Below are 12,096 nucleotides of genomic sequence, written 5' to 3'. Positions count from 1 at the left end.
CTTTCCATTTCCAAATTCTTTATTTAGTTCTTTTTGTGGTTGTCTGGATGTTGTCACCCAGTGGTTTGTCAACTAGAGGTACCTGGCCACATGGCAAGAGCGCTTGCACATTAGAGTGTCTCTCTGCTGCCTGTGATCTTAAAGGACAACTTGGCGAGGTATGACAGTTGGGGGTTTACAACTTCGTTCACCTAGAACTTTGTAGACATTGCTGATTGTCCTCTGGTGTTGAATTTGCCAGGAATTCAGAGGCTGGACTGAATCTTTCCCCATCCAAGGTAAATTCTGGAGGCCCTAGGGATTTTTTTCAGTCTTTTTTTTTTTTTTTTTTTGAGACAGAGTCTGGCTTTGTTGCCCAGGCTAGAGTGCCATGGTGTCAGCCTAGCTCACAGCAACCTCAAACTCCTGGGCTCAAGGAACCCTTCTGCCTCACCCTCCCAAGTAGGTGGGACTACAGGCATGCGCCATCACGCCCAAGCTAATTTTTTATATATTTTTTTTAGTTGTCCAGATAATTTGTTTCTATTGTTAGTAGAGATGGGTTCTCACTCTTGCTCATGCTGGTCTTGAATTCCTGACCTTGAGCAATCCTTCCGCTTTGGCCTCCCAGAGTGCTAGGATTACAGGCATGAGCCACCACGCCTGGCCTTTTTCTTTCAGTCTTGAGGGTAGGTCCCAGGATACATATTGATATCATTTTTCCCCCCTGGAACATGGCATGTCCTTTTGATCTAGAGAAAAAAAATGAATTACTTTAGGAAATGTTTCAACTGTTAAAACCTTGAATATTTTAACGTTCTATTTGCTTTATTCTCTTCCTCGGGAGTATCAGTTGCGTGTGTAATGTTGCTTCTCTTTTGCCTTCAGTATGTACAAGCAGTCCAGAAAGTATCCAGTCATGCAATATGAAAAATTATGAAAATTATGGCTGGATACTTTCCAGACAGTCCTCATTATCTTCTTTAAAATAACTTCATTTTCTGTGGATTTCCCATTCCTACCTGCCATGTCGTTACCTGTGTTTTCAGCAGGTGTGTGTATACCTATGTGTTCATGTGCTCATGTGTGCAGTGTGTGCATGTGGTGTGTGTGCATGTGTGTGTGGGATGTGGGTATGTGGTGTGTGTATACGTGTGTGTATGCAGTATGTTTATATGTGTATGCACGTGTGTGCACGTTTTTGTTGTTCCTTCTGTTGGAGTTTTGGCCTCAGTGACGGTTCCTTTTCCTTTTCCATTTGTTTCCTGGGCTCCACCGACTTTCTTTTCATCTCCTCCTAGTGTGTTCTAATACTGCTTCCTTGGATTCTGGGGACTGCTTCTGTGACAAGGCCGTGCTGTTTCCTGTAAGACTCCAGCGAAGCACCCGCGTTGTTGGAAGGCTGTCCTCCTGCGATATGTTCTTTCTCTGATTTTGCTTCTGTTCCTTTCGTCCTCCGGAAAGTACTAGTTTTCATTTTGCAGGTTACATGCATAGTGCCTGTGCTGTTTCTATTCGGCATTGGACTCAACTTTGAGTAGGGCCTGCTCCCAGCAGAAGAACAATGTGGAGGAATGGATAACAATAATAACAATAGCTAATGCTTACATGGTGTTTGGCACACGCCAGACACCTCTCTGAATGCATAACTCATTTAATACCCCCAGCAATGCTTATAAAGTTGATTTTGTTATTATGTCCACTTTGCAGATGAGGAAACTGAGGTACAGAGTGTTTAGGCAAGTGCCCAAGGGCATTCAGTTGGGCGGTGGCAGGGCTAGAGTTGGGGTGTAGGGAACCTGCCTGCACCCCCCACCCCTGTCTGCATGTTCATGTATCCCCGGAAAACATCTCCCATCACTGCCCTGTGCTCACAAGGGCCAAGTGCTCACAGGAGAATCACTAAGTCACCTGTGCTGTGTGCCACCATACAGCTGTCACCACTCCCCTCCTTCCTCACCAGGTCACCTCCAGCTCCCCTATAATTGGGTCACAGACAATGGACAAGGCTGTGGCAGTGTAGTTGCTTCTTCAGCCCCCTGCCCTGCTAGTCTATGATGCCATGGTCCAGTCTCTTTTCTCATTGTCCCCACTTCTCCAGGGCCCACCACATGCCTACATTTTGTCACTTTAACCAGAGGGTAGTAGGAGCTGTTTTTCAGGACTGTGACTCTTACTTTGGGAGAAAACTGTACACTCTTGGCTCTAAGCATGCACCTGTGCCTCAGGTCACAGCATTTGGTAGTCACACCTCTTGTCTGTGCCCTGAGGCTGTGGCCACTTCCTCTGTTCAGTAGATTTTTTCCTCTCCCTTTTTACCCATTTTCCCTTATTGTTCTGGTGAGTTTTGGTGGAGGGTAGTCTAGTTAAAACAGCTTTACTTCAGATCTTTCACCAGAAATGCAAGGGGCTTGGTTTCTGCAGGGCTCACCTCCTCCCTGTAGTTCCACATTCTTCCATAAGTTACCGCGGAGTGCCTGCTGGGCCTCAGACTCTGCACCGGCCCTGCGGCCCTGCATACCCAGAGATCAAGACAGACACGGTCCCTGCTGTGCTGGAGCATAGATTCCAGTGGGGGTTGAGGGAAAAGGAAGGCCCACAAGCAAAAGACATTGCCCGGAGTCAAAATGGTTGTGAAGAAAAATAAGGCATCGCGATGTGCCCAGGCGACTGCCATCCACTGGTCAGGAAGAGCCTCTTAGGGGAAGAGTCATGTCAGCTTAGACCTGTTTGACAAAGAGATGGCAGACTTGGGAAGAGCTGAGGAAGAGGATGTCACACAGAGGAAGCCACTCACACAGGGCCATCAGGGTGAACAGTCTTAGCAAGGTCACACTCAAGGGAGCCCAGGGTGTCCAGGGGGTGTGAGCAAGGGAAGGAGAGTGTGCGGCCCCGTTGCCGAGGCTGGCAGGGCCTTGAGTCGGTGGAGTTAGGATTCGGCTCTGAGTGGGGTGGGAGTCCACTGGAGAGTGTGAAGCAGGGTGTGGCCTGGCCTCATATGTGTTTAAAAGACCTCTTTGGCTCCTGAGGGGAGGGTGGGTTGCAGTGACACAAGGTGGGTGCAGGCAGCCCCGCAGAAAGGAAGCTGAGGCTGGCGAGGATGGGTGGAGGCCTTGGGGATGGTGAGGGGTGATGGTGGAGTGGATGGGCCTTACTGAAGGGTCCCCGAAGCTCCAGCTCAGGCCCTGGATGGGTGGGGTGCCTGCCGTGCGTCCTGTAGCTCGAGTGCAATCTGACATCCAGACTTCCTGGCAGCCACTTTGTCCCCTACAGGTGCCGACTGTTGTGCTGGCCCCAGCACCAGGCATGGTGGCACCAATGTGTGTGTGCTGTACAAATTGTCCCTGGCCAGCAGCTTTTATGCTTGGCAGAAAGGGGATCCCTGAGTGGCTTAGTTTCCACAGCATCCTCTACTCAGATTTTATCTCCTCAACTTCCTGTCAGCACAGGCAGAGCCCTCATCGGCTCTGATCTTGCCCCTGACATCCGCATTTTGGATATTTGATGCATGCGGATGAAAAGGAAAGTCAGTAGATTCTGAAAGACTTAATTTTACAGCTTGTTTCTGGTTCCAGTCAAGAAAGCTTGCTGGAGGGGGAAGGGAATACACGACTGAAGTAAGTCCTGGGGTCACTAGCAGTCCAGGGAGCTGTGCCCGCCCGTGTCATCCGCGAGGCTGGGCAGGAGCTGGTTCTTCCCAGGAGAGTCAGGACACATATCTAGCTGAGGACTTATGTTCACCTCTTCATGGTGAGTCTCCAGGCCTAAGCTGTAAACGAGACCCTTCCAGAGGCAGCCCAGCCCTTGCCTTCTGACCTAGATTCGCCTGGATTTGGCACTTTCATGGAGCAACAGGAAAGACCCAGTGCTTTGGGAAGCTAATCCCGGTGGCTGGGTGTCCGACAGCAATTGCCTCTTCCTGTTTAAGAACTCAGATGGGTCAAATGTAAGTTTTTCAAAGAAATATTTCCTCTTCCTGACATTTTAATGATACTTTAATGCACAATAAATTATTGCTTGTTTTATTTAGCACAAGCATTGGGAAGGCCACATTTATTGGACACACACCATATACCAAGCATTATCCCAGACCCCATACATTCTTTTCCCTTTGAGCCTTGTCCCATTTTACAGATGAGGAAACTGAGCCTCAGATAGGGTAACCAAGCTAAGTCACAAAGCTCACATGGAACCAAACAAGTGTATGAATCAGAGTCTGGTCGTCTCTGGGCCCTTCTCTTGCACACACACCCTGGGCAGCAGCAGTGACTTTGAGTGTCACCACTGTGAGTCAGATGGTTGCCCTCCCTTCTGTAACCCAGGAAACCAAAAGAAAAGCATTGTTAGAATTTGTCAACAGCTTGCTCATGGATGATTTTAAAACTATGTAGCTATTAATTTCCCAACCAAAGCTTAGAGAGAATAAGTAGTTTACCCAGTCACACCGTTAGTGGAACCATAAATCTTAGAAGATTAAAAGCAATACTTACTAACATGCTAAGTAGGTGGATTAAATGGCTCTATGACAATTTAGGGAGAGCAATCAGTACTTTCTGAGATCTCTGAAGAAAAACTTATTTTAAAATGATAACAATATTGTAGTAACACTCTACAGACATGTTGGAAAAAGGAACTTTTTAAAAATTATCCCCATTTGTTAGGGCCTTAGGCCCTATTTGTTAGGGCCTTACTCCCTAACAAATATGTGCTTTTATTTTTCCATTTCCTTTTAATAACATCCCATATTTATGCACATGGTTTATATAACTGTAATCTAGGCAAAGACACAGTGATGTTCCTGGTGACTTCATTTATCATATAACGTTTTTTCCAATGCTGTTACATTTTCTTCGTAATACCCATTTTATTGATAAACTAGGGTGTTCTTAGCCTTTAGTTTATTTTTAGTTTTGCTCTTTCCTCTCTGTCTCTGCTCACCACCCTCTCTGCCCTGAGTGATTTAACATTTTCTCTGGTTATCTAAGGGTAGCAATCTGAAATTGACCAAAGATGGAATTGGGCTGAAACCATAAAATAGGGCTTTTAAAAATGAAGTAGTCCTTTTGGCGGTGCCCTTCTCACTTTTAAAACGTGAAACATACTCTCCTTTGAACCGCTGTTAGTTTTTACCAAGCAGTAAGTTACATGCCTTTTACAGCTGTGCACATTTGGCAATCCACTGCCCCAGCTCTGTTAGCATAGCTGTATTAACTGGTATCCCTGTTTAGCGGAAAAAGCAGTGTACTCTGGTTGCCGGGACTACACCATCACAGTGTGCTTTATGTATTAACTCTAGGCTGGGAGCACTTAAAAATAAATCAGCCAGGTCAAGGCAAACATTAATCCTTGCTCCAGAGCTTGTTCTTATTCTTTTTAAGTTAATGAGCTAGAGCAGAAGCAATAGAATGTTCTTATCCAAAGCCTCCAATGAATTATGGGTCAAATGGGTGTTTTTCCTGACCAAGTGAGTGGTCAGGGTATTGAAGTCGCACATGTCGTGGAGAATCAGGATTTCCAGGCATCTGATAGACTCCAGCTCTTCTGCCAATCCTGTCCTGCAGTGGGCCCTAGGGTCACTAGTGGGTGTCATTTAAGATTTTGGCTTCTGTGCTCAGGAAATTGACAAAGATTTATTTCTGAAGCCATGTGACAGGGTTCCAGGAAGATAATAGAGGTACGGAGCTGGTGTCTGCCTTTGGGGCTTATAGTCTAGCTGGGAGATGCGGAAACTTTGAAAGGTTACAATTCAGGTGGCACATGAGTCTGGTAGGGATGACAGAAGTTTAGGGCAGTGAGTTTCCTGTAGAGGGAGAGGCAGGAGGAGTTTTGGGTAATACATGGTTGACAAGCTTTCAAGTTTGGATTAATTCACTCATTCAACAAGAATTTATTGATCTGGGAAGGCCGTGTATCACACCTGCTTTCCTAAAATGTACATTCTAATCTAGGGGAAGGCAGATGGTAGACGAGATAATTTTAGGGAGTAGGATAAAGAAGCTAAGAGAAGATCTGGAGAGAGAGCTCTGCAGGCAAGTGAGAGAGAGCAGCAAGTGTGAGACCGAGGCAGCAGTGTCAGGGATTGGAGCCAAGACCCTCTTCTCCCCAGACCTCTTCATCGGCTCGCCACGGGGCTTTCCTTCCCACCCGCTTGCTTCTCCAGGCCCTGCATGACTTGACTTTGTATTTTCTTTCTTCTTTCTTTCTTTCTTTCTTTCTTTCTTTCTTTCTTTCTTTCTTTCTTTCTTTCTTTCTTTCTTTCTTTCTTTCTTTTCTTTCTTTCCTTTTCCCTCCCTCCCTCCCTCCCTCCCTCCCTCCCTCCCTCCCTCCCTCTCTCCCTTCCTTCCTTCCTTCCTTCCTTCCTTCCTTCCTTCCTTCCTTCCTTCCTTCCTTCCTTCCTTCCTTCCTTCCTTCCTTCCTTCCTTCCTTCCTTCTCTTTCTTTCGTTTTTTTGCTGCCCCCAACTAGACCGTAAATTCCATGAGATTTGGAACTTTGGTTTGTTTATCGATGTATCTCTAGTTCCTAAAACACATAGTGAATGCTCAGTCAGTACTTGAATGGCTGAATAGATGGTCCATGTGATCGAGCATAGAGAGAAAGGAGAGTAATGCAAGATTCAGAGGAGGGGATGGACAGCAAGGAGGGAATTCCAGGCACTTCTGAGGGACTGTGCAAGGCCCCTGTGGGCACAGCGGAAGGATCAAGGGTCTCATCCAGAAAGCAAACCAAAGAGCCTTCAGTGGAAGTCAGAGAGAATGTTAGCTGTCATCGCACCTAGTACATCCATCCTCCCTGCCTTCTATTTTTCTTTACATGTTCGTTGAGCACTTACTATGTACCAAGCCATGTTGGCACCAGATACAAAGGAGGAAGAAGGCACAGTATGATATTTGGCTTTGAAGAGAACAGCAGTCTATCATAAAGATTTGAAAGGGGAGAATCAAATTACACAAAAATATAAGGAACTGAATTACTGTGACGCAAACTCGTCTGTGTGTTCCTAGCTTTTCCTTGTTGCTTACAGCATTAACACTGACATCTGGTAATTTGTTTAAAGCTGATAGTTCTGGGAATTCATGCCTGAATCACTAATGCAGGTTGATATGTATATAATTATATAACTGACACAGTCAAATAATGATTATAAAGGATAAATATAGTAATTGATAAATAAGATCACTGTAAACATGCAGAAGTTGATTCATGTGTATTTAATGAAAAGGCTATATAAAGATAATGGAAATACTATACTTGTGCTTAGCAAGGGAAGAATGTACAGTTGACCCTGGAACAACACACGTTTGAACAGTGCAGGCTCACTTACACACAGATTTGTTTTCAGTAAAAGTTACACTGAGTGTGCCTGCCTGTCCTTGCTCTCCTACGTCTTCCACCTCTTCCTCCCCTGCCACCCCTGAGACAGCAAGACCCACACCTCCTCTTCCTCCTCCTCCTAAGCTGACTTAACTTGAAGACAATGAGGATAAAGGCCTTTATAATGATCCACTCCCATTTAATGAATATTAAATATGTTCTCTCTTCTTTATTATTTTCTTAATAACATTTTAGTTTTCTGGCTTACTGTGAGAACACAGTATATAATACATATAACATACAAAATATGTATTAATTGATGATTTATGTTTTCGGTAAGGCTTCTGGGCAACGTTAGGCTATTAGTAGTTAAGTTCTGGGGGAGTCAAAAGTTTTATGTAGATTTTCAACTGTGGGGGTTCAGCACCCCTAACCGCTGAGTTATTCAAAGGTCAACTATAGTTGTGTGTGTGTGTGTGTGTGTGTGTGTGTGTCAGCCTTTTTGATTGGACTTGCAAGAAGAGAGAGTATCACGTTTTCTCGTTTCATTCCCCTCAGGAATAATTCCGGCTAATGGGAAGATGAATGTGACTATTAAGTTTACACCCTTTCAGTACGGGACTGCACAAATCAAAATGCAGCTGTGGATTTCACAGTTCAACTCTCAACCACATGAATGTGTCTTCACCGGAACGTGCTATCCCAACATGGGCTTACCGTATGGCTTCTTTGCAATGGTTTTATTTATTCTTAACACTTTTTCAAAAATCCAAGTCTTACTTTCTTCCATGCTATCTCTCTTGTAACAGAATGCCATCAAAACCTTATTTAAAATGATGAGCCTACATAAAGTACACTTTGTAATGGTAATACATAAAATATGCTAGTGGCAGTAGTTGCTTCTGCCATGAAGGGAAGAAATGGTTTCAAAAAGGGATTTGGGGGCCGTAATCTTTCACTGATTACTACTGGTACGCTATTTGAGTTTTTTTTACCATATGCATGCCTTACTGCGTATTCAAAAATTTAAGCCATAGGACCAAAATAACATAACTATTTTTAAAGTTTCTCTATAACATTATAATTAATTGAGTGCCTGCTGTGTGCAGCATTCATTGCAAGACCTCATGAGAAATGGCCACATCCTCAAGATACTAAAATAAGACATGCACAACAGGTGACTTCACATGAGGCAGAGAGGGAAATGTACCACACTGCGGGGTTTTTTCCATCAGAGTTCAAGTCAGAGTGAAGAGATGAAATGGGATTAAGTTTTATTTCATAACAAATCCTTTCTGAACTTCCATTTCCATTTGAATATGAGCTTGTATGTTTATATTCCAGTGTGTCTGGTTAGTGTCATAAGTCTTTTTTCCTTATGCTCATGATTGTTATAAAAGTTGAAAGGAAAAGTTGTCACAATATAAGTACTAATCTTGAAAAATCCTGAGAATTATCTCAAAAATGATAAAGAAATGTTTTTATTTTCCTCCTCTTTCCTTCATGCATGGATACACATCACATGTTAACATCATTAAGCATTTTTAAAGTGGAGTAGCAACCTTATACCGAAGTATGAACCAACTCCATAATTTCTTAAATATTTATGTCAGTATTTCCCTCCTAAAAATTCAAAGCAACTTAAGCCAACTGTGGGATATTGGTATGGCCTGCTGACCCCAAATCCTGCAGTTAACCATGGTAGAAAGAAAATCACTCAGGCAATAAACACAAGTAGAATTGAATACAAAGAAAACACAGTGCTAACTTTTCTGGTGTCAAGGAACCAGGCAAGCAAAATGCTGTTTGCCCTCTGATGTCATGTGCTGCGATAATCAAGTGACTTTCTCAAAGACATCACTGAGTGGGACTTTTACTCGTGCATCCTTCCATAGATGTGTTCTTAAATACATGAGAGCACTGTGTGCAGAAGCACACTGAAATGCAGGTGTACACTATTTCTAAACTATTATGTTAATATCTTATTTAGTGCACTCGACATCTCAAGGACTGTGTCTCGAGGCCCGCATGCCTCCCTGAACTGCAGATATATAACATATACATTTCACCATGAAGGGGAAAAAATTATACTGGCTCTAGTGTTCTCTGAAATTTTCTTAGATTGCTTTCTTTGTTTCAGTAACAGACTTACTCATGTCCTGAATCTGGCACTGCCAAATTCCACGTGTAACTCTTCAGTTTATCATTTTCTTTAGACTCCTTCATTTCCATCATCAACACTGGCAGTTAGAGTTGTTTAGGAGACTGTTTTTTGACCCCAAGAAGGTTCTGTTGTCTCCCAATATTTACAGCAGAGGGCATGTCAAAGCCTCACTGAGATGTGCTGAGCCGCAGCTCACTCACTGCCGAGCTAAGCACCTCGTCCCTGCATATCAGAGCACGGCAGTCAACGTGTGTCTCACCACGGGACAGGTTCTGCCATGCCATGGATCTTTAAGGATGCTCTTACACAGGCAGATTTGAAATCTGGGATTGCGAGCATATGTTCCAAATAATGCAACAGGGCTGAGTCAGTAGGTGCTCAGCAAATGTGAATTGATTGTCAGAATGAGTGAATGTTAGCATGTTCTTGTCTTATTTCTGTACTGTCGTGGAAAAAAGATACTCATCCTGTAAAACAAGTGTTCACACATTCTTTCTTAAAGAAATGCTTCAAAGGTAGCATTTCTGAATATAACATAATTCTCCTACATCTCATAATAAATAACCGGAATAGCTTCTTTGGGCTATTAGCTTCACCATCTCTACCTGCCTACATCCAAAGACAGTTTTCTGTTACAGCAAAGATCCCAAACATTAGTCTGAATGTCTTTCTGAAAGATCTTCCTACAAACAATGGGCATAGTCACTTTTTTACCAGGAAGATAAATCAAGGTAGGATTTTTTAAATGTAATAAATTTAGCTATTGAAAACCAACAGCCTAGACGTGCAAGCATCTTTTAACATGTCATGTTTTCACTTGTTATGTTCTTTAAGAATGTAAGGAAAAACAATCATTGATTGGTGAGCTATTTTGATATATATGATTACAGTCTAATATACTTACCTTGTATTTATTTAGTAGACCACTGTTTTGGTACACAGATTTATTTTCAGTTTAGAGATGATAATGGGCTGCAAGTCATATTATCAGAAGGAACATAAAAATAGGAACTTTGAGTTATGAGCATCTACTAATTTAATATCTCTTTTCAACTATAGATTAGGAGAGTTTGAAAGGTTAAACACTCTTTCTAAGAAAGTGAACATTCCTCCAGAAAAAGCAGTGACACATATAAGTTTTCACCGACCGCCAGTGAAGCCAAAACCTTCAAAGAGTAAGGTAAAGTAGGCATCATCCTCAGAGTGATGGGAGGTGTGATGGTGCAGTGGAATAACATGTCGTCCCTTCTGTCTGGTCTCTCAGGAAATCGAGTACCAGAACTTGAGATTTCCAGTAGATTTATCAAATCCGTACGCTGTGGCAACTGTTTTAAACCAAGAACCAGGAAAATTGAAGATTAAAGAATTAAGAGAAGGTAACTGGCTGCTCCCCATAAATCAGCCCCTGGGCAGAATATGAAAGAATTGTTGCTTGTCACATTTATTACTCAGGAACAGCAAAACTCGGTTAGATTGCTATTATGCTTTGCCATTAGAAATGTATTTTTCTGACTGCAAACGATTCTGATTTGATTACTGGTATAATCACTGTTTGCTCCTGCCTTCAGTTTTGGACCAAGGCACTGAAATTTCAAAAACAAAACAGATGAAGGAGGCGCTCTTTGAACAGAAAGTCAGACAGGACATTTATGAAGAGATCGAAAATCATCTTAAGTGGTAAATAATGAGCACATATTTCTATCAAGTGATAGTACAGTTGTGTTTAGGTGATGGTCTTTTATGCAGGAGACACACGAAATGTAATAACATTTTATGCCCTTTGGGGAATTTGGTCATTCAGTCTCCACCACTGGTCCTTCTATTTCAGAATGGAGTTTCTATTAGGAATAAATTCATGTGACCAACCATGCTCTTTCCTCAGCAGAACTCGTCAGTGGCAGAACTAGAGTGAACTGTGGGAGACATTGGGCCCCTGCTCCCTGCTGGCCACTGCTGCCAGCACCCCGTAGCTTTAGGGTAACTCTGGGTGGCTTGGATACCCCAAACCTCACCCCATCACCTTTCACCCCACCATGAGCCCTGGTGCCCTGGGCTGTGTGCCCAGAGGCCTTCTGGGGAGCCCCATGAGGTGGAGGTGTTCAGGGGGGCTCCTGGTAGAGGTTTTAAAACTCAGATGTGAGAATTCTTATGCTTCTGTGACCAAAATGGAACCTTTTCACAAAAAAAAGTTTTTCTCAGCCGTATCCTTGTGTACAGATTGAGCTAAAGTAAGCTTTAGAAGCTCTCAAATTGAGCTTAAAAAGAGGCTTCTGGAAAGTGTCACTGAGAGGCTGCCTGCTGCACACCTCTGCCTCCACGCTTGCTGGCAGGTGAGACTGTGCCTCACCTCAAAGGTGCCCCCTCCCTGCTCCCGTCTCCGGGAGGAATGGCCTTTGTATCAGACAGAAATCCCTTCTGCTTCAGCTTAAGTTTGTTTCACAGTCCTGTCTCAGGTGGGAAGGAATTGAAGGTTTTATTTTTTAAAATACTTTTTCCCTATTGTGAAAAACAGATACACGTTTCAGAAACAAAGGCCATTCATTGCAGGAAACCTGGAAAAAATATCTTTTTAAAGTATGGAGAAGGAAAAAAAAAAATCACTGTGATGCCAACACTGAGCAATGACCACTGTTAGTTACT

General features: G+C 43.3%; 1 protein-coding gene across 2 annotated transcripts in view; it reads left to right on the top strand.

Annotated features, from left to right (window-relative positions):
- CFAP221 (cilia and flagella associated protein 221) overlaps positions 1 to 12,096 on the top strand; it is a 105,868-nt gene that overhangs the window by 51,477 nt on the left and 42,295 nt on the right. For both annotated transcript variants that reach the window (XM_012749099.3, XM_012749098.2), the window contains exons 8-11: positions 7,851 to 8,010; positions 10,516 to 10,636; positions 10,721 to 10,832; positions 11,025 to 11,133. In XM_012749099.3, coding sequence (XP_012604553.1) covers positions 7,851 to 8,010; positions 10,516 to 10,636; positions 10,721 to 10,832; positions 11,025 to 11,133 — 502 coding nt within the window. The remainder of the gene's footprint in view (positions 1 to 7,850; positions 8,011 to 10,515; positions 10,637 to 10,720; positions 10,833 to 11,024; positions 11,134 to 12,096) is intronic.

Source organism: Microcebus murinus, chromosome 8 (assembly GCF_040939455.1).
Source record: "Microcebus murinus isolate Inina chromosome 8, M.murinus_Inina_mat1.0, whole genome shotgun sequence".
Classification (NCBI taxonomy): Eukaryota; Metazoa; Chordata; class Mammalia; order Primates; family Cheirogaleidae; genus Microcebus; species Microcebus murinus.
The sequence above is the reverse complement of the archived record's forward strand: the minus strand, read 5'-3'. Positions and strand labels throughout refer to the sequence as shown.